A 25,299-nucleotide genomic window follows, 5' to 3' on the forward strand; every position below is an offset into this window, starting at 1 on the left:
CAGACAGTACATTTCTGTGGTAATTCTTCAACAGTAAAGTCCTCTGGTATAGTTTCTGTTCTTTCTCTGTACTTTATATCTGGTTGTGTCTTCTTTCAAATGTCACATTAAATATAAAAAGGAGAGTAGGTAAGTATACACTGTCACTCTCAGAGCTTTGGCTTACTAACTACTACCTTCAGTAGAGGACCATCCTGGATACAGATGATCCAGAATTACCCACATCATTCTGTGGAAACAAGAACACTTCCATACATATGAGGTGATTTAAATTAGGAACTCTTCCTTTTGCTCTGGCAGGGAAAACACTTTATAGTTAAAGGGGAAACATTGCACTGAGCTGGAGCCTGGGAATCCTGCCCGGTTCCTCATCCTGACAGGGCACAGAAAGCATCCCTCAGTTCAGACATGCTGCTCTCTGGCTTCATTACTCATGACGTTTATCTGTCATATTTAGTCTCTATAAGCTGCTGGAGATGCTCCAACACCTGCCGTGTTATTAAGATGTATGGTAAATTACTGCTCCTCAAGATGTATTGTTTATAAAATACCATACTTGCTTAAGGAGGCTTAGCTGAGTGAGACTGCATGACCTTTCTTGAGAAATCACAGACATTTTAGGCCAGAGTTTAGTGGCACAAGAGAACCCAGTATCAGGTTTAAAATGTGGTGTTCCTATGTAGCATCTGTGGGGGCCAGCTGGCACTTCCACTGCATCAGCTGCTGTCTGCTTCCCACGGCAGTGTGAACGCTGCATGACGCAATCTTTCTAATTTGACATAGATGTCGACATATGCCCATACCCAAACCAAATCACATCTCTGTTGCAAGTTGACCCAGCAGGGTGACTGCAGAAAGCTCTTTCCTCCTTTTTTGAAGGAAGCCTGGAAAGCCAGGCTGAGAAAAAGGACCACTCTCCATCTGCATGTCCAAGGTAGAAGACCCCTGAAGGGAAGGGATAAGCAAGCCAGCCAATGGTTACAGCTGGCAGATGAGACCACAGGAAAACTGGAACAAGCTGCTCCCACCGAGCAACACCTGCACTCTGTGTCCTGCCCCAGAGGCAAGAGAAGGAGTGTGCAGGATGGACAGTCCAGAGCAAAAGGTCAGGTCACAAAGCACATGAGGGAAGGTATACACACACATGGTGCCAATCACGTGCCCGCAGTTTACAGACGATCATCGCTGACGAAATACACGCTCAGGCAGTAGAAAGGGTATTTTGATACAAATTTATGGAACTCTGCAATATGCAGGTCATCCCGTGTAGAAGCAGTGGAGCCTTTAAGTACAAAAGCAGGTTTGTAAATAAAACATATTTACAAATGTCTTGATTTAGAAATCCAGTATGTAGATCCTTCTTACAGCCAGAGGTAAGCCCCGTCTGTCTCTCTTGAAAAGCTAGGTACGTCCTTTTTTCCAAAGGAATAAAACTTATTTTTAGCCCAGTAGAAATCTATGTTCATCAGGATTTTTAAGCCAGACAAATTTTAGCTCTATAAAAATACATGCAGGTCCAAAAAGGAAATCTTTCAGTTGTCAAAGGTACGTATTTTTGGAAGGTGAAAGAAAGAAATATCCCCTGCCAAGTTAAAAATAGCAGTAATTGAAACTGGTCAGGAGGTTGGGATGTATGAATATGCCTGATTGACCTGTTTTAGTTGGCAGGTGATACTATTCCAGGAATGCTATTACCTAACATTGACATTAAGTATGTACCTCATTGACAAAGAAAAATGTGCACATGAAATACACAGCTGTTTACTGCATTACGTATATGTGCATATGTGCGTATATCTATTTATCAACATCCATAGCATATGTAAGTGAACAGACAATATGGTATGTTAAAGAGTATGTGCAAAGGAAAACAAATTTTCTCTCATATTTCTACTGAGAGTCCCTATAACAAAGGAAGTGACCTTAAAAACAAGTTGCCTCTTAATTCCCGAAGGTAAATGGTGAAATGCTTCATTTCACCTACACACAAAATGAAGAGCAGAGTTAATGCTGCTCCCTTTCATGTATTTCAGCCAGGAGCTAATGGCTTTTGACATTTTTCCAATGAAGCATTGTAATGCATCTCCCTCCCTCGGTTTTTGAAATGAGACTGACCTTTAAACTAGCGCTCTGCTTAGCTGGCAATCCACTGCACAGCCTGGGTTTGGCCCCGCTTGGTCAAAAAGCAAACACTTTGCGATCACTCTGTGATCTGCAGCTTCATTTCCATGGATGCTAAACAGCTAATTAAAGAAAGCATCAAATGAAGGAGTGTTCGGGATGTGCTGCCCTTTGAACATCATCAGCTTGTCCTGGAGCTGGAGATGATGATGAAGGCATCTAAGACATCGCTCTCTGTCTCCCCTGCTCTGGGCACGCAGAGATGCCGGCTGCCTCTTGCTGGCAGGAACAAAGGCGGCTGCAGACCTGCAGCGCTGCACTGGGACAGGAGCAGCAGCAGTCAGACCTCCCGCATCTCGTGTGGTCCCTTGAGGAAATCGAGAAGGTGATGCACGACCAGGCAGCCGGGGCCTGAGCAGCAGCCAGAGACGCCACAGCACACTGGAGGCAAACCTCAGCAAGTGCTTTGGGAACCAGCAGCAGTTCTGACAGACTGCTTGTTCCCACCAAACCAGATACCTCCAAGCACAGCCTTTTACTGCTAAAAATATTCTGTGCTGTCACTTCCATGCTGAGCGATCCCAATATACTTCACAAGCGCTATGTATAGAGAGAGATAAATAACCATGGCCACCAAAGAAAGCTATCTTTCAGATGAAAGACAGTAACCAATTGACAAAAAGCATGCTGTTCTTCAGAGGAATTAGGGAAAACGTTGATACATGCCACCTCTCAAAAAGATTTGTAAAAAACGTAATGGGGACTTCAAGTGCTGTCAGAAACCTACACTAAACAGACAGGACCTTGATATTTGAAAGCTTGCCTGAAATTCCCACAGAGAAGCAAACAGATAGCCAATACAACTTCCTAAGAAGCACTGATGGAGTTCAAATACAAATAGTTGGGTGACCCTTTTGATCAGTTTGGTTTTGCTCAGGAGGCAGAAATGAAGAACCTACTCTCCCTTCTCAAACAGTACTCTGTTGATACATATGATCAGTCTGTCTTTCCACGTTCCCCAAGAATAACAACTACAACATCTAAGAACAACCTGGGCTACCTTCAAAGAAGCAAATAATTAACATGAGACAGGAACACGAAGTCAGACAGGTGCCTGAACTTGGTACACTAGTCCAGTCTCTTATCCATCACTAATTTGATTTAGCAACACATATTACAATACTTGGTTTCTATAAACTTAATGCAATTATGGTGTAAAAATAGAAGCTACATTTCATGTATTGATCCCCTCTGAATAAGAAATGCTCTACTCCTGAAATTACAGAAGGCCTTATAGTCTTTAGCTGAACAAATTTGCTTTAGATTGAAATTTAAACTTGTTTTTGGCCAATATGTATGTCTATGAACATAGTTAGCAAAATGCTTTTAAAAATAATTTTCTGTACAAAAAAGTCAATCTCTGGTTGATCTGTTTTGCAATTTGCATGGCAAGTTGCAGGAAAGGGACATTGCAAAGCATAGAGTATCAATAAAATAATTTTGCAATAGAATACAAGTGAAAGCCATTGATATGTTTCCTATTTCTGATGTTTCTTCTCTTACCACCCAATTTATCACTTGAAGAACACAAAATGATGACAACAGCCTCTACAATTCATAAGTGCAGCTCGTAGTGAGTTGTATCAGGTCATCCCAGTATTTACTTTCATAAGCCTTTAGCATTGCAAAACCTAGACCTTGGAAACCATGGTTCCAAAGAGTTGTACAATACAAGTGGTCGTTGCTCTGTAGGAGAGGAGCTATTAATGAGAAACACATGCAGAAGGTGCAGATACGAATTTCTTATTTACACAGATACCATAGCAAAAAAAAAAATTACAAATAACAGCCATCATTATAGGAGTCGATAAGAACACTTCCACTGACCTCAGCAGCTACAGATACAGCTTTAACACCGACTGAAACTTCACTGTTAATTCATTTGCCAATTTCTGCCACAGACAATGAATATACTGCAATTTGCAGTTAGCACCCCTCCTACGACTTCTTAGGGAGAAGAGTTCTGGAAAACAGGGGACTAATCCTTCATTGGTGCTGAAAGCTCAATCCTTGATCTAACAGCTACGCATGTGTTTTGTTTCAAGTACATGGTTCCATTTTAATTCCACAAAAATTAACCCCCTACCCAGTTAAAGTAAATTGGGAGGGAGAAAATGTGAACAAGTGGAAAAATGCAGTGAGAGGAAGACATGACAAGAGAAAGACCAAATCAAAATAGGGAGATGAAAGAACATAAATGGTAATAAAACAGGGATAAAGTTGGGAAAGCTGTAACAATTCTTGGTTGCTGAGGGCAGAAGATGCTGTCCTAAGTAAAACTGCTCCAGTCACATGGAAAGGCAGGCATGGTAGGTTTAAAACCTGAACCACCTAATCTGAAGCAGAAAGAATTGCACATAAAACCCAAAGGACACCTGCCACTCACTCTCAAAACCAAGGAGTTACAACTTCCAGCTAAACCCTTAACGTTTGAATATCTAGCTTACTTTCAGAGCCATGTATGTTTACCACTTCAGCAGCTTCCAAAGTACTGCTGGGAGGTATCACTCTGATCTTTCATGACACCAACACCAACAAAAAAGCAAATAAAACTGCCAATTACAGACACCCTATTAAATCTTGGGGCTGATATGCCTATGGATTTTCAGAAGGCTCTGGAGATGAACCACGGATCCAGTCCATCCTCACTGCCCTGCCCTCCTCACACTTGAGCTAATCACACTGTGAGTCTGAGCTCTGTCATGTAAGGGACTTCCCTATCCTTCCCTGCAAGCCTGGAACTACTGGCTAAACGTAGAGCTGACAGCAATGACCCCTATTCTTCTATGGTATCCTTGATGTGTTTGGGATCTGTGCTCCAGACACAACCTATTTCTCTCCAGTAACTGCTGCTGAAAAGGCAGACAGAATAAGGAAAGCAAAGCACTGAGCTGCAGCTCGGCAGTAATAGCTCGCGGGGGGTAAAACACCCACAGCAGATATTAATTTGCAGTGGGATGGGCATCTTGTCTATTAACACCGGTTGTCACTTGGTTCTGCATACACTTAAAAGTGTGATAGTATCCACATAGTTCTCACTGCTGCTTCAGCTATGCCTGTCCCAGCATATTCCTGACTCCTACCTTAGAGCTCCTGCACATCTCACCACTGCAGCAGCTGGACCACATCTGGGCTTTAGCACAGCAATGGATGTAATTCAGCTCTGCATTGCACAATCCTCTCCACAATTAATGACAGCCAGCTTGCACACAGAACTGAAGACGGCAGAGACAAATCCAAACAAAGATAGTCAGTACGTACTAAAAAGCTGAAGATACACAATGTGTGGTGAAGTACAACAAGGAGGAGTTTTGTCTGCTTGTTTTTTAAAACAACGACAGTTTTAAAGTTCTCACAGTCAGTGGAAGCCTCCCCACTGGTTACAGAGCAGTTTGGAAAATGAGGATTAGGAGAAAACAGTGCACCCATGAAATTCACTGGAAGATATATTATATATATATATAAGAGATGCTGCAGGCCCAAGGCAGTATAAAGACATGATATAAAGGGACATGGGAAGATCTGAAGTGTGAACAAGGATGACACTTGTCCAGGTTAACAACATTCATTAAATAAGGGGGAAATAATTTCCAGTATTTGAAAAACGGGCTTATAGCAATGTTGAAAGACATAACAGCAGACCGTAAATTAGACAGGCATTTGTCATCTGATACAGCAGAAGAAAACAAACAAACAAACCAAAACCAACAAAAACCACACCAAAACCAAAGCCCAAACACAACTCATATGAGTGCACTGAAGCATCACTATGCAAAGAATCTCTTAAAAACCTGTAGTGATTTTATCTGAAAAATTGTATTCAATTACAAGCCTATTAAAAAGCGGAAGATCTTCAGTGAAGAAAAAATTTAGGGCTGGAGAGATAAATGGATGAGAAAGATTACAAAAGCTAAACAAATACACAGTCATTGCAGTAGTTGTGAAGGGTAGCACGGGAACATTCAAATGCTATGGACAGCATGTTTAAGTGTTGCAAACACTAAGGAGTGGCAATGCTTTAGCTTGGTTTAGAAAACTAAAAGAAGAATAACACATGCTGAACCTTCAAATTCCACATGGGCTCGCCTGACAACCTCTACAGAACAAATCTTTCTGCTTTAAGCCTTATCCTGCCAAGAATTTTATGCTTGTGCTGTCCCCTGTCTGTGCCATGATTGATTCTACCCAGTCAATGGTCTGAACATGCCGCACAGATTATGCTGCTTTTGCAGGATTGAGGCCAAAACCTGCTTTTTGGTGCACCAATATCCCCCGCTGACTGATGTCTTCAGAAATGCTTTAGTGGGTGATCATTACTGGCTTCATTATCAGTCTGGGCTACATGGTGATAACTGTCCCCCCAGTCTTGCACAGCACAGAGGCAGTTTTATCCACAGGCATAAGGACCCTGGAAATCACTGGGAAGGCAGGAGGCTGCTGTACTCCCTGTCTGCATTATTTTCCTCTCCTGATATTCAGGATGACAGTTCAAGCGGAAAACTCTTCTCCACCCATTTACCTAGAAAGAGGTTCGTAATATCACAGCTTTTATTTTATGGAGAAATACCAAACAAAAACAGGAATATTTTGGTACACAGTAAGCACCTCTACCACATATTAAATACTTAAGGACAGGAACTGGCAATCTGTGAACTGCTTTACCATGACAAAAAGACCATCAAGCACACCACCACTACACTAACCCCTCTACAGAAGCTTTTTACTGCATTGCCACTAACATTAGCAACACATAAATGACAGGTGAACCTTGTGAAGCACTGAAAGGGAGAATCAATCTGAAGTCATACACATTGGGAATATTCAAAGACTCTCGCATTTTAAGTGCTGACTGTATCTACTTGTAAAGGAATGAAACAGAGGCAAAAGCTAACTGCGTCTGTGCCACACTTGATGGGTCTGCAAACAGCATATCCCGGATTCATCTGGCTGAAGTGGGCCACCAGATACAGAACTGGGAAAGGCAGAGAGTGACTCGGCCTGATAAAGTCACTCTCACTGGATCCAAGAGCAGCCAGGTGAAGGCAAGCCAGGTTGGAACAAAGAACCAATATCATTGCACTAATAGATCTGCCAAGGCATAAAATACCACCTCTGTTCAGCTTTTGTGTAGGCTTTCTATTGTTTGGGGGTTTTGTTGTTTGGGTTGTTTTTGTTGTTGTTGGTTTTGTCTGTTTGTTTTTGGGGTTTTGTTGTTTAATTGTTTATTTGGATTTTTAACAACAGGTTTGCTCCACTGACACCTTTTGTTCCTGAAATAGTGCTTACTGAAAGCTGCGTGGTCACTGGCCACCTTTGTTAATGAGAGCAGAATCGGATGTGTCAAACAAAACTTAACTTGCTGAGTTGATCACGGCCAGTCACGGCTGCCTGGCAAGAGACCCAACTACAAGATGACCTCGAGAAGCCTCAAGACCACAGCAAGGTTCTCTTCCAAAGGCCATGAAAGGACAGGGAAGATGGGTAACCCCAGGACACAACAAATCCAAACATCAACAGAATTCACCCTAAGCAGGCACACTATGAAGAGCCTGAATTGGGGATTAGAGCTGTAACACAGGGACCCACAACTCCAAGCCTTATATGCACCTTACTGTTCCTATTATAACATGTTCCATCTCTGCTGGCAACCTGTGACACTTCCTACTTGTATGTGTTGGATGTTTGGTAAAATAGATGTACAAACAAGTTCTGATCCAAGTCTAACATCAGGAAAAATGTAGATCTTTTCACTTGCCTCAGTGAGCAATGCAGCAACACCAGGCCCTCTAAGCCTAAAATCAACCTGGAAAGTGTTTAAACAACTGTTTAAACACCTATTAACCAACAGCTTTAAAAATCAGATTTGCAAGATTACAGTGAATTGCCTTTTTGGTAGAGAAATAACATGAAAGACTGAAACAGAGAGGGAAAATATGCTGGTTTAAAGCTAAACTTTAGTCGCTAATTAGGTCAAGAAACTCCTACTTGTATGAATTTGCAAGGAACTACTCTGTCAAAAGCTGGATCTAACTACTCTGTCCAAATATGGACAGGAAAATGGACCCTACAAGATTTGTGTATGAAAGAAACTTCTAGTAAATAGCCTTTAATAATGTTTTGCTTTCCCATACAGAAATGCCAAAAGAAAAAAAGCCTGTTGCATATGGCTAACAAGAGTATAATGTTAACCCTGATAAATTCCCAACATCAGCATGCACAGACACTGGAGCAAATGATTCTTTCAGTAGTCTGATTTAAACATTTCCCATTAGCTACTCTACATCAGATATGGAGATGACGACAGAAGTGAAATCTAGTAGCAGTTAAAATGCTACTGCAGTAATTATTAGATAGCTCTTTATCTACAGGCAGCTGCCAGAAGTCCATATTAATTTATCTAAGAGGCTTCATACTGTAGCACATAGTAATAACAAATCAGGTAAGAGAGAAAGAGAAAACTTTGAGATAAATAACTGCAAATACTCCATCTGTCTCACGGTAGCCTCTAAATGAGAGTTCTTTCTAAAAAATACACAAACACGCTATCTTCATTATTCATAAATTCATTTTGGCTTCACTTTTTTTCCTCCCAATGTGCATTTTTTTTTTTTTACACATATATTTTCTGCAAGGAAAACTCAAATTCCAGAGATTTTTAAATAGCAACAGAGCTGTGTTATGTTCGAATTTCTCAGATAAATCTTTGAGTGTTCACATGTATTTTTGATTGTGGATATATCTCTGAAAGACTGCTGATGTTCACAATACTATAGTTATCTTGAGGGAAGGCAAATGCACATCTCAGGTGAATTGTTACAGAACTTAGATGTTCCCCTGCATAGCTCAGGGCTGATATATAGTGTATACAAGGAGAAGTTAGAACATCTCTAGAGTTCCAGCCTGGCAGGAATGAAATGTGATTCTTACTCCTGAAGGCACGATAAGTCTTAAACACCTAGGAAGGTTTGTTCTTCCAATTCCTACTCTTTTTGTCGTCTTACCATGGCTAATCTTAAAACACATTGCAGTAATAACATCTATTTTTTAACAGAGCCAACATTTACTACCCTCCCTTCAACTAAGGAGTTTTTCTATGGCCCTTCATCATAATCACATAGGTGTGTATGGATGTTTTCATGCAGCTGGAGGATGGATATTCTCAATACTATTTTTTGTCATGAGACAAACAAGAATCATTTTTTTACACTGTTTTACAATTGACTGACTGGCTGCATCGACCATTTTGTGAGACCATGAGCAAAAGTTAACTCTAATAACCAATTCTAAATCCAGCTTTTAACTGCATCTACAAAGACTGTTTCCCAGTTGGTCATCCCTAGGAATGTGCACAAGGATTGACAAGAAGAAAAACTGAAGAGAAGAAAAACAGATACTTTTTGATAAAAGGAGCTGTATCTCTCTCCATGAGGAGCAAGCAGTCAGAATTGCCCTATAGGGAGGTCTCCCTCAACTTCTTTCAGGCTACTTTAACCTTTGAATAACATCCCAAATTGCCCTAGAGTATCAAAACATATGAGCTACTTGATTTTTACTCTTTTCCTTTTGCAAGCCTTTTACATCACCTGTAGTCTGTTCCCCAGTATTGAAACATCTTTTTTTCTGAAGTCTGCAGATTATTTGGCATCATCGAAATTTTAGTGATGGCAGAGGTGGTGAGAGTGGCCTAAGTTTTACACATTTCAAAAGCAACACTCATCCATACAAAACAATTTGGAGACATTTCCTAGATGACTACAATTGCAACAGCTAAACTCCTCTAAGGTGAGAAGCGCCTTCTGTTCTGCTTTTGTATAGCCCCCTCCTGGGATGCCCAGGAACTCCCACACGACAAATAAGAAACAATAACTCTAATGCTCCCACACAGAGAAAATCCACACCACACTGCCTGATACCCCAAGAACACAAATAATTTCTCATTGTTCTCATGACTCGCTGCAATATTGAAGTGTTGCCACATTCAAACCCTTCAGCTCAAATTTCACCAACCCAAACAATCACAAAAAGGATTAGGCTGTATCCATGAGCTGGCTTTCAGACAACCACAAGAGTAACCAGCAGCAATGCAACAGTTAACAGCATTCCCATACAAGTGGCAATAACAGGCTTCAACACTAATCCCCTATTGAGCAGACTGGGAAAAGCTCATAGTTTCTTTGGTTCTCTTGTTCCATCCTGGCTGCTAATTCAAAACACAGTCATGTATCAGTTAACATCGTGAAGGTCATACCCACAAGGCCAGGAACATTTCCTTTCTAACAGGAATGCAGGCTTAGAAAATCTGTGCAAATGCACACACAAATCATTAGGATCCAGTAGGACGTCTGGATCTCCCACCCCTACAGATTTGACACACACATTGAATACAGGATGTATCAATGTTTTATTTCAGGTGAGCAGCAAAATTTGGAATGACCCTTCCAGCTGTCCTCACTTTGTCACCACCAGACTATATGGTGATCTTTGGGCACACAAACTCGGTCCTGTCCTGGTGAAGCTAAACTGAAAGATGCACTACAGCAACCCAAGGGCATTCAGTCTGCCAGACTGAGACTGTTCGCTTTTACAGACCTGTTCCTACCAGTTCCCTCTACGATGTTAATGCAGATGTAGCCATAGTGCCAGTCACCTTCCAAGACTCCAAGTGTTTCCCGTGTCAAACACATAATAAAAGTGATCTTCACAGTCTTCCATGTTCTTTCTTTGAGGGAATCAAAACACCAAATGTCACCTCACATTAAGTTTTGGGAAGGGAGGAAGGGGAGGAGGGGGAAGGAAAAGAAAAAATGAACAAGGGGTGCTGCTGTCTGCTATTTCCTCAGTTATCTAGGTTGATAATCTGAGACGCTGGAGACAAAACACTTCAAAGACAACAAGGGTCAACTGTTGGTTGCTTGAGGGCTGGACACACTATCCATTTTTCATTTGGCAGTGGTATTACTTGGAACAAGCCATTGACTATTGACATTAACACCAGGTGTTCAGCCAGCAGGGGCAAAGATTCACTTCCCAATTGGCACTTCTAATTTACTGGGGTGTCTGTAGCAACATCCTGTTTGATACAATAAATTATGCAAGAGTAACAAGGTGGATTTTTCTCTCCCGGTTAATCTCTCAGGTATTAAGGTTACCTAATTAAAAAAAAAAAAAAAAAAAAGGAGGATGTGTCTTCAGAGCCCTTGATACAGCGTCTGAGCTATGGAACCTGGCTGAATTAGTTCAATGTGAAACAGCTCTGTGGATTTTTGTTGAATCCAGACCACCAGAGGTACTCTTTGCCTCTTTTCACTCAAGCAATACAGTCCTTCTTGAGTTGCCTGTGCTACTACAGAACAGGCTTAGAGTCTTGCTTTAGTGCCTAGTGCTGCTGTGTCTTCTCATCTGCTCCAGCAAAACACTCAACTGCAAGACTAGCTGTAAACTCAAGTAACTGTTAAGGCAAACAAACCCGACTGCTTTCAGAGCATCTGTTTTAAATCCAGTCTCTGTTTTCTTCCAAAAAGACTTTAAATCTCAGAAGCCTAATTTTATTTTCAAAGCAGAGTATTTTATAAGGTTACTCATGGAAACAAGTACTGCAACCTGGCTTACAGTAACCCCACTCCTTTCCCTCCAGGTCCGAAAGAGCCACTCTCGTGTTCCCCTTCTTGCAGTCTCTCCAACACACTGAACTCATTTTCCAGTGCTTAACACTGCGTGACCAGGGTTCCCCTACACATTCAGATCACCCATCCAGTCCCTTCTTGCATCACCATCTGTGTTCCAGACATCCTCAGAATATGACTCTTCTGGTCATATCCACTAAAGCAACACTGTAGGTCCCTACAATGCTCCCTATGATTACCCCAAAAGCCCATCTCACAACATTGTATGCTTTACTTGGTTTTGCTCAGCTTTCTATTTGGGCAAGACAAAACATTGCTATAGGCACACTTATCCAAAGAGGTATAGGCAGAATTTTAGAATCATAGCATCATTGAATCATTTTGGTTGGAAAAGACCCTTTAAGATCATCGAGTCCAACCATAACCTAACTGTGGCACTAAACCATGTCCCTAAGAACCTCATCTAAACACCTTTTAAACACCTCCAGCGATGGTGATTCCACCACTTTCCATGAAGAATTTTTTCCTAATATCCAATCTGAACATTTTTTGGCAAAACTTGAGGCCATTTTCTCTCGTCCTATCACTTGCTACTTGGGAGAAGAGACCAGCACCCTCCATGCTACACTTTCCATGCTACAACCTCCTTTGAGGTAGTTGTAGGCAGTGATCAGGTCTCCCCTCAGCCTCCTCCTCTCCAGGCTAAACAGGCCCAGTTCCCTCAGCTGCTCCTCATCAGACTTGTGCTCCAGGCCCCTCACCAGCTTCATCACCCTCCTCTGCACTCTCTCTAGTACCTCAATGCCCTTCTTATAATGAGGGCCCCAAAACTGAACACAGTATTCAAGGTGCAGCCTCATCAGCACCGAGTACAGTGGCACAATCACTTCTCTAGTCCTGCTGGCCACACTATTCCAGGATGCTGTTGGCCTTTTTGGCCACCTGGGCACAGTGCTGGCTCATTTAGCTGCCTCTCAATCAACAACCCCAGATCCCTCTTTGCCAGGCAGCTTTCCAGCCACTCTTCCCAGAGCCAGTAGCGCTGCCTGGGGTTGTTGTGACCCAAGTGCAGGACCCGGCAATTGGCCTTGTTGAACTGCATACAACTGGCCTCAGTCCAGTGATCCAGCTGGTCCAGATCCCTCACTCCCTCATATCCCTTCATGGGGGCACCAATTTGAGTCTATCTTCTTTAGCAAGCCCCTGGTTTTCAGGAAACATTTAGAATTTCATATTTTTAAGATATGTAATCCACAGAAGAATGTGGTTGAAACCGATCTACCATGTCCAAAACTTACTAGAAGGCAAAGATTAACAGAGACTTCAGTCTAGGCAGCAGGACTGACTATTTCCATAGAAACCAAACCTGGTTAAAAAAATGCTAATTTTATATGGAAGTGAAACAATCAGGTAAAAGTCCATTGAAACCATTTCTTAATAGTCATATGTGGGGCTTGATTTAGTATATGGAGATGCCAAAAATACATTAATGTACGTGGCTTAAAACAGTTTTCAATACATTAAAAGAACAAAAAAAAAAAAAAAAAAAGAAAAACCTTTTGGGACAATGCCAGAATGCCTCAGTCTATAATTATTGTTCATATCAAAATATCCTTTGCCTATGTGTGAGAAGTCATTCTGTTTCATGGGGTTTTTAAATTATTCACATTCTTGACTTGTAAAACCTCTCATCTGTCACAGATTACTCAAGGACTCGCAGGAAGAAACCCTGGAAATATTATGCTTTTTTTCATACAGCAGGTATTTTCCCAAAATCCAAATGGCTTTAAAATGAAAATATCTTGAAATTTCAATAAACTGTCAACAGAAAGCATTCTCATATCTGTACTAAAAAAAAAGTGAGGGCCAGGACTATAACCAGAAACTCAGGAGCAGAAGAAAATTTGAAGACTACACTCATTGGAGCTGTATTAGTTCATTAGTACCATTAGCTCTTATTACTCCAACGCTTACAACTGAAAAAAGCAGCAAGAAACCCAAAGGAGAAGGGGTAAGGGGGACTTACCTATGAGATACATGCCAATCCAGTCCCCTGCATCCACTTCCTCCTTTATATCCCAGTATATCACCAAGTCCTGTGAATGCCCGATGGAGTAGTAAGAGCTGCTGACCATCAGGGTGGACCGGCTGTCTGAAGTGACAAGGTCCGTGTCACTGGTAGACCTAGGAATGGTGACCGTCTCATGGGAGTTGTTCCTGATGTCCATGTTATGGAACTGGTCTGGATTATAGCTGTATCTGAGAGGCTCTTTGCACCGGCGCCGATTTTGTGAGTTTCTAGATGGAGACGCCATGGCTGCCAGGCCCAAGAACCTGTTTTGGTACAGATTCTGCGAAGAAAAAAAAAAGAATGGTATTTACAGTATGATTCATATTTTAGTGATGTTAAAGCTCAGGAATAGTAGCACATCAGAATGAGAAAGTAATAGAGCAGATCTTTTTCCATTTGGCATTACAACAACAAAAAAAAAGGAGGCATGAAAAGGTGTAGCAGGAAACACAGTGCTAACTCCAGTCCTACTCTGTAATTCTTACCGTGAAAACAAGTGTAAAGCAAGCGTATGCCACCAAGCTCAGCCGCAACTAGCAGTGTGTGAGGAAATTAATAACAGCCGGCTTCTTCCACAGTAAAGCATGCAACCAGACACAAACATAACGACTATCAGACTGCTAGAGAGCCATTCATTTTCAACACCAGGAGACAGTCTTCCCACTTCTGACACTGAGAGTTAAGTCCTCTCCCTCATTATATTTGCAGAGGAATCTTCCTTAAACTGCAGTCACCTCAGAGAGCATATCCTATCTGGAGATACTGATCAGCAACAAGGAAGAGTTGTTCCTCCCCACCAGAGATCTGAAGAGCAAGAGCCATAAAAATGGTTATCCCTTTTAAACTGTTACCCAAATAGAGATGTCTTCACTGAAATGTAAATACAAACTAAGTGTTGCAGTGTCTCCAGTACCCCTGGTAACTTCCAATGCGGTTACTCTCCTCCATTTTTTTACAGTAGAGGGTGAGATCCCATGCACAGCCAGTCTGGCAGGAACTTGGGAATGCACCTGACAATTAATGGGAATTGCAGAGGTTACTGCAGAGGAGTCATCATCTTAGCAGTTGAAAAATATTTAAATTCCAACCTACCCCCTTCCTCGAGGCAAACTGAGTACTTGTACAAAATGTGTCATGGTGCATGAATTAAGAGCTCTTGTGAGTTGGCAGAGAATGCTTAAGTTATGACGGGGGTTAATTTTGATGTGAAGACATGCCCTGATACTGATCAAAATACTGGTTATTCTTTAATCTTGTGCTCTTTACTTTTTTTCCATTTTTTTTCTCCAGCTTTCCCTCTTCTCTCCCTGCAGCTCTGCTATTCCAGTCACTCAGCTCTTCAGTATTCATTAGCCTTCCATTATCCATCTGTTGCCAACCATGCTGTCAAGTCTACTAGATAGAAAACCAGACAGCATTCCAGTATGCTATAAAACGCTTTTCACATGATCAGAAGTCAAATCATCCTTTTGAACTCAAACAAATTAAGCGGAAGGAAAATCACAGCTCCTTTGTCCAGCCAAGCAATTATTTAACCCTGGCTTTGTCAAGGCTATGGTAGCACAGAAGAACAATAAGTACTGAAAAACAAAATATTTTGTTTATTAATACCAATTTCCATAGAATAATTAAGAGACCTATTGTGTCTTCACATTCCATTGCACAAAAACTGTACAGAGCAAAAAATCCAGCTGGCATATTTGTGTAACCCTAGAATATACTGTCCCTTTGCAGACACTGCCCTGCAACACCTACAATCCAATGACCCAAATCCTCACTTACTGCATTAAACAGGGTTTATAGCAAAAATCGCTCCAGCAAGGATGCCACACCTTACAGTAAGTGCTGGCCAGACTGAAGCAACTAAAGCAAATAATAAAAAAAAAGGAATAGGAGAAGGAAGGAAGCACGTGGGGGAACGAAGCACACGGTCTTGCATTTGCTACACATCTTATCACATCTTTGCTGCTTCTTTTCTGACATTTACATTCGTTCACTGTTTGAAAGAGAGTTCACTTCATAACATAAAGACAGATATTCCCTGTAAACAGAAAATGCACCGTTTTTCATCAAAAAACAGGGTCTAACATGCTGTCAACATTTTCTAATCTGGGAGGCACTCACAGGCATGCACAACTACCGCACTCCAGTCAGTAATTTAAAAAATATCGATGGGAGTTTCTGTCACTTAGCAAAGAAGGCAGGTGCTGTCACAACAGTACCTGAGACGACTACTATTGGTTTTATAATGGTGAGATGGCAACACAAAGAAATTCAAGACTACTCTTCTGGATTAGTCTGTATTATTAACATGAGCTCCTTCGCTCATACTGTGCTATCCGAAAGCTACTCCAGGCAGGCATTTTATTTCTGGTGACAAATTACTCCAGGGAGTAGTGGTTCTGCAGATACTTTCATTTTTGAATGTTAATGGTTGTAGAGTATTAATTAACTGCATACTTTCAAATTAAATTAGACTTAAACATTTAATTTGTTCAGCTTCAGAATGACTTTAAGCAGTTTTAGTGAAAATGGTAAATCCATCACTATGGTCCAATTCTGTAAGTTCCCATTTCCCTGTATATTGATGCCAGTGGAACAAATGGCATAATCTGAAAGTAATGCAGAAGAGGCCATGGTCTCCAGAAATCTGAGTCTCCCATATCTCCAGCACAGATTCTACACAAATACATTAATCTGCAAAAAAATAAAAACCCCAAACTGAAAAAATACCAAACAAATGGGACAACAGTTACACATAATTATCTGGATTAAATAATGGCATCAAAATACAAACACAGCTGTATGAATAAATAGAAAATAGGTCAGTAAAAGTAGTTACTACACATTTTATTACCAGCTTTGCAGGTTCTCCATGCAGCTGTCTAAAGCATGCATGCAGCCTCCAAGGCCTGGTGATAGAGCCCCAGTCATAGTGAGACAGCTTAAAAAAATTGCAAATACTTCGTCTCTATGCCCTGTAGAAGCAATCTGATCCATCATAGATACCCAATATATATATATATATATATATAAATATCTTTTTTAGGGGCTTAAGATTCATATTTATTCTCTCTATGCCTTTGCAGAGGTGTGTATACTATACACATTAAGCTACAATCTCATTTCTAATATACAGTGTAAATTATAAAACAAGAACAACAAACACCCAACAGCACAACAGATGAAGCTTGGTTGTCAACAGAAACAAATCCCTCTTCATTCCTGGCTCAAAACAGTCACTCCATAGCTGCTTCTACAGTCAGTCTTTCCCTCTGTGTCAAATGACCCCCTGGCTTCTCCTGAAGAGCTGTAGGGCTTAATGTTAGGGATTTTTTTAAAAATTATATTTTATTATTATATTTTCAATCATGCCAAGAAAGTACATGATGCTTTAGCAATACAGAGATAGATCCCAGCTAAGCACTTGCAAGGATCCAGTTCAGTTCTCTGTTCTGACAGCCAAAAGCTGTCTTTTAGATATTTGGACTGACACAAGTTATCTCCTATTGCTGCTTTGGTAGAGAAGATTTATTTGTGCAGCGCAGGATGATGGTACAATGGACTACTACTGTCCATACCAAACATACTGTACAATTGAAATACAACCCATCACTGGAGCATTGGCAGATGAGGAAATTGAAGGGAACAAGGTAACAATGTTAGCCAGCATGACAATGGGCTCAAAGTAAGGCACATGTAGTCACTCAGATGTCTGCAAGCATCATCACAACCAGAATTTCAGGAGCAAGTACCCAGAAAGACAGTGAGGTAGTTTTGTACGATGGGAAACTTGGGACACAGTATGTTTATCCATTTGAAAATAAGCCAGTAGATAAATCCAATATCATAGGCAAATCAGATATGGAGTCAGTCTCTTTGCTGCTCGAGCAGAGATGAAGGTTCTCCTGATAAGCTTTTAGCCTTCATTTGCAAGGCTTATATGTTTCATAAATGACAAGGAGTCCAGTCAGATTTAAAAAAACAAATAAATAAAAAGAACATCTAGGGTAGCCTGGTGAAAGTGAGAATTTATGACAGCAAAAGCCTTCTGACCAGCTTTCAAGAAGGCAATATAATATGTATCAACAAGGATATTGTACTAACAGAAATATAAGGTAGTAATGGCCTATATGAAATGTTTAATTGCCTGGATGAGAGACAAAATGAAAAGATTTTTAAAACCTACTCACAACCAGTTTGTGAACACCCAGAGCAAAATCCTGAGGCCAGGCCAGAAAGACAAGCAGGAAAGCAGCAATGCCTGCAGCTATCACAAGGTGATGTGACGAGACCCTGCAAGCCAGAGCTCTAAGGCAGACCTTTAACTTAAAGGCGAGCCCACCAAAAGGGTTTTCAATATGTGAAACCGTTTTATTAAAGCATAAATTAGGATCAGGGAAGATCAGGAAATTCAGCCTTGCTGGGTGGAAGACTAAAAAAACTGGGTGAAAGCAAAAAGATATGAGAACGAATCTCACTGCTGCTCCTTGCAGAGCAGGACTTGCCCCTCCAGGCTTGCCCTCAGTGCAGCAATATGAAGTCCTTCCTCACAGCAAACTCTCCTGCTTTTTGTAGCCCTGGAGACTTGACACAGGATCCGCTCCAGGTTCTTCCCAGCAACCTCCTCATCTCCGTTCTACCTGCAGGCCTCCTGCTCTCTATCTTTTCCATGTCTGCTCCCACAATCTGTAGCCCGCAGGGTTCCTCAGCTGCCAGCACGCAGCAGCTTTCAGGGAAGGTACAGTCTCTCTCTGCCAAACTCAGAGCCAGGAAAAGGCAAATAGAGTACATAGGTTTCCTTCTTTTTGCCTAGGGACAGTCCTCTTAACACAGCACGTGGTACCTGAACAGTAAACTGTCAAAGACAACATTTGCATTTTCCATCACTGCGGGCACAGCACAAAGGGCTAAACAAAATGCTAGATAATGCAGGGGTAAGAAGAAATACAGTTTAAAAGTAAGCTATAATCAAGGTTACAGTTTCAGCTACCGTCATAACTGCCACCCCTACTCCCACTAATCACAGCTATTTTTATTTGCTTTTCATCATGTGAGAAAAATACCTATGGACATTTGAATTTTGGTAGAATTGTTGGTATAACTCTTAGCACAACAAAGGTTTTTATAGCATAGCTTATAGTACAGCCAAATCCAGTAAACAAGGCCTTGTAGTGCAAGGAGTTGTACAAAATCTTCTCCAAATGGTTCAGTGTCTGGCTTGCTGAAAACATGAAAACTGTCAAGCTTGGATTTGGAGACTGCTATGAAGCCAAGGATTTGGAGACTGCTATGAAGCCAAGGATTTGGAGAACACAGAGAACTTTTGCAGGATTGGGCCATTTATTTAAGAAACACAAGAATGGTTTATCAGAGCTTCAAAGGAATAACTCAAAAGCATTAGAGAGTTGCAGGCTTCCACACTCTACTGGCATCCTTTTCCCTGCAAGATATTACAGTGTACATATTAATAGATAAAACCACTGTTCTTGTCAAGACTGAAATGAAGGTTGCAAACATTTTAAGGGGATGCATGCCATAGTAAAGCTAAAGAACTTGAAGTGCATTTGTCTCAATATTGCACATCTATGGCACAATATATATATTTATGCCTATAATAAACACTAATTGGAAATCAAAGCCATTACACACCAGTAACAGGGCAAATGGATGTTACCAGGTAGTTCATTTTTCCATTTCCTGACCTTTGTGCGTTTCCAGTTTAGCTGTACTGCTGTGTTAATGTATCCTCTTACACATTTAACTTTGCTTCAGTGATGTGCAAATCATTGTATGAATTGGAAACAAAATGAACGAGTTCGCCTCAAGGTCAACCTGGCAAGGTTTGGTGCGGGTGGGTGGGATTGATTCCCGGTAAAGGCCTATTAGTCATAAGGCAGCGAAAGCTAGCAGCACAGTAAACCAAGGTACCCTTAGCATCTACAAAGAAAATACACAATTAAGAGCAGTTCACGTTATCTTGGAGCACCTAACAATCTCCTGGGCAGAAGGAGACGGAGTGTGGAATATGTGGCAATGATTGGAAGGAACTTCAGAAAAAGGAAAAAATTAGCAATGCTTTCTATCTTCACTTTCTGGAAGTAAAAAAGAGTGCCATCCAATGAACCCAAGAAAGCATGCTGAAAATATACACATCATATTCCCAATTAAATGACTCCAATAATGAAAACTTTTACTCCTGTAAACATATAAATCAAACAAGTGTCTGAAAACAATTACATTTTACAAATTTTAGATGAGATCACTCCAAGCTTCTACACTGTAGACTACTTAAGCCTAACTAAGGACAATTAACAATCTTATATTCAACACATTTGTTTTAACACAGTTTCTGCAACAGAATGCAGCTATGGACAAAATTAATTTCTTAATTTCTTTTAAAACAGCAGCAGAAAAACAGTCTTGTCTCAGCAATTTGGCACAGCAAGGGATGAGAAATCAGACTTAATTGTGAGGGAAAATGGGATCTGAAAACATCGTCAATATTTTTAAAGACATATTCAGGTATAAAAAACAGGTAAACATGCAGTAGGACCTGAATATAAAATCTTAAAAAGATAACTGTGAGGAAATAATGAAAGGGTCAATATGATAACATTTTAAACCAAGACAGTGCTGCACAGCTTCAATCCACGCTTTCCACACCCCAAGATTAAAGAATTAACCTTAGGATCTTCTTACACACTACTATCAAACACTCCGATGTCCACAACACTTGCCTCTGCTGATGATTTCCAGTGCGCATAACAGGAAATTTATATTTTTTCCTTGGTTGGTTTTAAACATCAGAAGCCCGCAGAGAAGTGCTGCTGCAGTACCAGGCAGAGGGAGGACACTGACCATCTCTCAACAGGTGCAAGATGAAGCAGCCGTTGGCAGGGCGGCACACGCTTCTTGACAAGCATTCTCGTGTCCATAATGGCCAGTGTGGATCACCCCAGCTTCACAGATACACAGTCCTAGTGACTGTGGTGCCAAAGACTATCTACATTCCTTGTCTTGTCAAATCCAAGGACAATATTTATGAACAGCAATCATTACAACAAGAAAAGCAATCATTTTACACCAGGCAGTGGTACTGGTTTAATCCACTATTTAAAATAGAGAAGCATCACTCTCGGCAGAGAGTTCTCCTCAAAAGCCTGTGTGCGCCACACCAATCTATTCAAGAATCATCACTGCATTCATCAGGGCCGCTCCACAGCTGGACTCTGCTGGTCTCCCAGGAATGCTACTTAGCACAAAGGGGTTTTAGGAGGGAGGGAGGAAGTAAGAACAGGGACAACACTTCTCTGCAGGCTAAAAACAGTGCTGCTTTTCTGGGAAGTGATCAACCGATGCTCCTACTGACTGTATTTGATGCCCTGTATCAGGTTCTGCACAGCACACAATAATAGATGTCTCTTACCTGATGGATTTTTATAACCAGTGACTTCGGTTCTCCAAGTGCTCTGCCCATGCAAAAGATCAATGTCTTTAATAGCATTATCAGGGGCCCAGATTCATCCAGCTCGAGCTTTGAGTACTTGAGTCACCTAATTTAAAAAGGAAGGTTCCCAATAGTCCCTGTGTTCTCAGAGGGAAGAGAAAGGCTCCTCCTGAAAGAGACTAGACCCAGGTAAGGCTTTCCCAGAGAGGATTCAGTTCCACCTTTTTCAACACCTTTTTGAGGGGTCGATGACAGTTGCGATCCTGATTTAGGCATGTTAGGGTAGATAGGAAAGAGCCAGACCTGAGCACGAACCTCTCAAGCTGTAAGATTTTATATTATATAACGTAACTGTGCAAATGTGTATTCTAAGTACATTCAAGCATGTGAAATAGAGATATAAGGCACATAAAAAAAATAAAGGTACTAAAATACTACCTGATTACTTAAAAACAGCTTGATTTTCTAGGCAACTATAAAATTGCAAACTAGAAGGTACATCCAGTGAAAGCCAAAGCAGAGAAAATAAAATACCCCGTATACTGTATACACTTTATGTACAGATCTTTTCAAAAGTGTAATACCAGTAAAAATAGCAGAGGTTTACATGAAAAGCTGCGAAGACATCTTGCAAAATTTAAGAGACTACTCAACAAGATGTAAATATGATTTGCAGAAAGACATTCAGTAGTGTACAGCGTTTCCCAGAACTGTCAGGTACAGTCATTTCTTTGCTTAGAAGCAGTCCCACATTTCCCATGTCTCTTCCCTAGAGTCCAAAGACTCATCTGAAAACTTTTTGCAGGAATAAAAAAAAATCTTAATTTTTTTATGATAAGTGAGGATTACGAAAAAAAACATCATTCTCTGCCATTAGGAACATATTACACCTTCCACCACGACAACTGTTTTGCTAAAAAACAAAGCTTGTGTGATGTTCGCAGTGTATACTGCTACCAGATAGAACAAAAGAGTTGTTTAATATATTACACAGGTATCAGGCATAGCTTGTTTTGTATAAAATACACACACAAAAAGGCAACAGAATGCAAGCGATCACAGATACCAAAAGTTAAGTTTTGAGTATTAACCTCCCTCCAGACATGAGTATGAATCACTGCAAATGAAAGGTTCGTGTGCAAATGTACCAGAGGATTTTCCCCTGCAGAGCTCAGGCCCACCCCTGCAGCACTCCCACCACCCACACTTCCCTCTCTGCCTGGATGCTCTTGTGTGCAGCACAGACGGATCCATATACACGCACCACAAGACATTCACCACTGCTGCGACCTGTAAAACTTCTGTTGACACCATTAGCACCATTCCCTGCAAGAGCTGTGTGTGGTTTCCCTCTTGCCTCCCTCCGTTCCAGGCTGTCAGCAAGGTCCCTGTTCCTCTGTGCCACGTCCCTCACACCATGGCCTAGGTGACTGTGCACCTTCCTCTCCTCCTCATCCCTTTTTATTCTCAAGGCATATCTCCTCCTCACTCGTCAATATTACCATTCTCCCCTCACTCGTAGGAGGGGATAGGGCACAAGGCATCACTTACTGTAGCAGCCAAAGGACAGGCAGTGGATTAACATGTGAAGACAATAAACACAAAACCCAAGAGGGATGGAAATAGGCTCTTTTCAGTCATGGTTGCTTCCAGCTGTCCACAGTGGCTGACTCCCACTCCACGGAAGAGACAATTTTAAATCTCCTGCTGCATTCATTGCACTCTGTCATGCTTCTGACCCTACCTGTATTTCACTAAAAGTGATCTGAAGTGTCAGTATCTTAACTTCCTCCAGCAGGAAGGCAGGCAGGTATTAGTAGGCTGTCAAGTATTAATGCCTACATCAACCACTCCTTTGATCAATTACACAAATAACAACAAGCCATCGCAATAACCCAGTCTCTCAACAAGACACCAGCTTTAGTGCATACCTGCAGCTTCATCTTCTACCTTTCAACAAGGCCTAGAATATTACCTGACATTTTGGAATCAGCTGGCTACAGAACTCCTGTTATTATCATATTACCTCCAGACAAATACAGAAATGCCATGCAGTTGAGTGTGCTTGATCCTGCTTCTGAGGAAATTAAAGGCAAAACTCCCCCTGACTTCAACGTGCAACAAAGTGACTTTGTAAAACAAAGGAAAACCCATATAGATGTCAACAGCTGCAGTTAATGAGGGCTCACCCAGACCTGGAAAACCAAAAACTCATATTTTAAGTAAAACACTTCAAGCATTGTCATCCACACTACCACTTATTCTGTTGGAAAACACATCAGACAAACGTGTAGGCCAGGAAGTTGCATTCTAGGACACCCATCACAGTAATTACTTTTAGAATGAGATCTCAACACCTAGTAACAAATATGTCATTTGATGAGTTACAATTAATTTAAAATATAATCATATTTTTAGACCATGATATCTGAATGTTTTTTTCCTACGCCATTATAATAACAGAATCCAACACATTTTTCTATTTTTCAAAATAAAATAAACACCTTATTGATTTAAACTGGAACCTCAGGAACTGAAGCATATTAATCATTACTGCGTGGATTTTGCCTGATGTCAGTGGAGGGCAGAATGAAAACTGCTTTCAAGTATTAAGAGTTTGACTGCCATATTTAAGACATGACAACAACCCTGTATTTTTTGTAGTTAAATTCTTAAACTGTAAATATCTAAAGTTCATTATTTGTTTTTTGTTGTTGCTTGTGTTTCTTTGGTTTTGGCGTTTAGTTTTGTTTTAAAGAAAAATCTATTATAACAAAGCTTTTGAGGATCAAGAGTTCTTATTTTGCACTGAAAAACAGCAAAATAAAATTGATGTACACATAGTAATGCTTCAGATACAATATTTTATTCTTTAAAATAATCACGATGCTGTTAAAACTTAATATTACTGATAGAATCTACAAGGTATAGTTTAAAGGGTGAGACTTCTCTCTTCCGGGGCAGGTAAAACTAGCCTCAGATACTTATCTCCAAGTCAGAGTGCTAATTACTGTTTCATCTTTATTAAACATTGTTTATGTTTTGATTGTATAAATCATAATAAATTGTTACTATAATTGTATTCACGAGAAAGCAAAGAAACTGGGCAAACTATCCCAAGAGGAAATGAATAATTCTGGTATTACAGTCTCTAGTTGAGGAGCAAGATTCAGATTTTACAAAGAGAACATGCAGCAGTTTTATCTAGGGCACAAAAATAATCCTACATGAGAAAACAGAAGCTGCGTTCAGGGACTCTGTTTTCCTCTGGATCACGGTAAGAAAACTCTGAACTACGTGTCAAAGGCTTTCTGGGGAACTGCTAGCCAAGGTTAGATAAAAGGTAGCCCAGTATTTTCCCCCCCTAGAGAACAAGCATGGGCACAAAGCAGATTTTCAAAGCTGAAACCGTCCAGAACAACTCGAGGAGAACTAGATCAAGCAGATGAAGAGCAAACTGGTGCAGGCTCCTCCAACCAAATATAAATGCAGAAGAGAGATAAGGCCTGCTGACTACCATCACCAAGAGAAACTGGACCTGCACACAGAGACTGGCAAGTCCCATTGTGACAGTATGTTTCCTGAGCTTTCCCCATACTTATTTCACTGGTAGTACACCTCTAATATAACAATTAGATATTACTGTGTTTTATCACACAATTGCATGTAGGTTTGCTCACATTACTGACTGAGGTCCTAATTTACTTTTTTCTCTGTTAGTACAGTTCAAAGAGATTTGTGGTCCTGTGTTCAAAAGGTCTCACGAGAGTTTTCAAAGAGGAAGAACATCTGCAAGGGTGACTAGAAAAGTTTTATTTCACTCACCTGCAGACAACAGCACAAGGATGGTTCTGAATGAAGCTTCAAGCCATAGTTTCATTTAATATTAATGAGGACCATTAGTTAAACTTAACCTAATGCTTTTTTGCTGCCATTTAATCCTCACAGAAGTAATTATAGCTTTTGACACTGCA

At 40.8% G+C, this 25,299-nt stretch overlaps 1 protein-coding gene across 4 annotated transcripts in view; it reads right to left on the reverse strand.

Moving 5' to 3' along the window:
- HECW1 (HECT, C2 and WW domain containing E3 ubiquitin protein ligase 1) overlaps positions 1-25,299 on the reverse strand; it is a 273,365-nt gene that overhangs the window by 172,121 nt on the left and 75,945 nt on the right. For all 4 annotated transcript variants that reach the window (XM_065831014.2, XM_065831015.2, XM_071804706.1 and 1 more), the window contains one exon: positions 13,831-14,155. In XM_065831014.2, coding sequence (XP_065687086.1) covers positions 13,831-14,155 — 325 coding nt within the window. The remainder of the gene's footprint in view (positions 1-13,830; positions 14,156-25,299) is intronic.

Source organism: Patagioenas fasciata, chromosome 2 (assembly GCF_037038585.1).
Source record: "Patagioenas fasciata isolate bPatFas1 chromosome 2, bPatFas1.hap1, whole genome shotgun sequence".
Lineage (NCBI taxonomy): Eukaryota > Metazoa > Chordata > Aves > Columbiformes > Columbidae > Patagioenas > Patagioenas fasciata.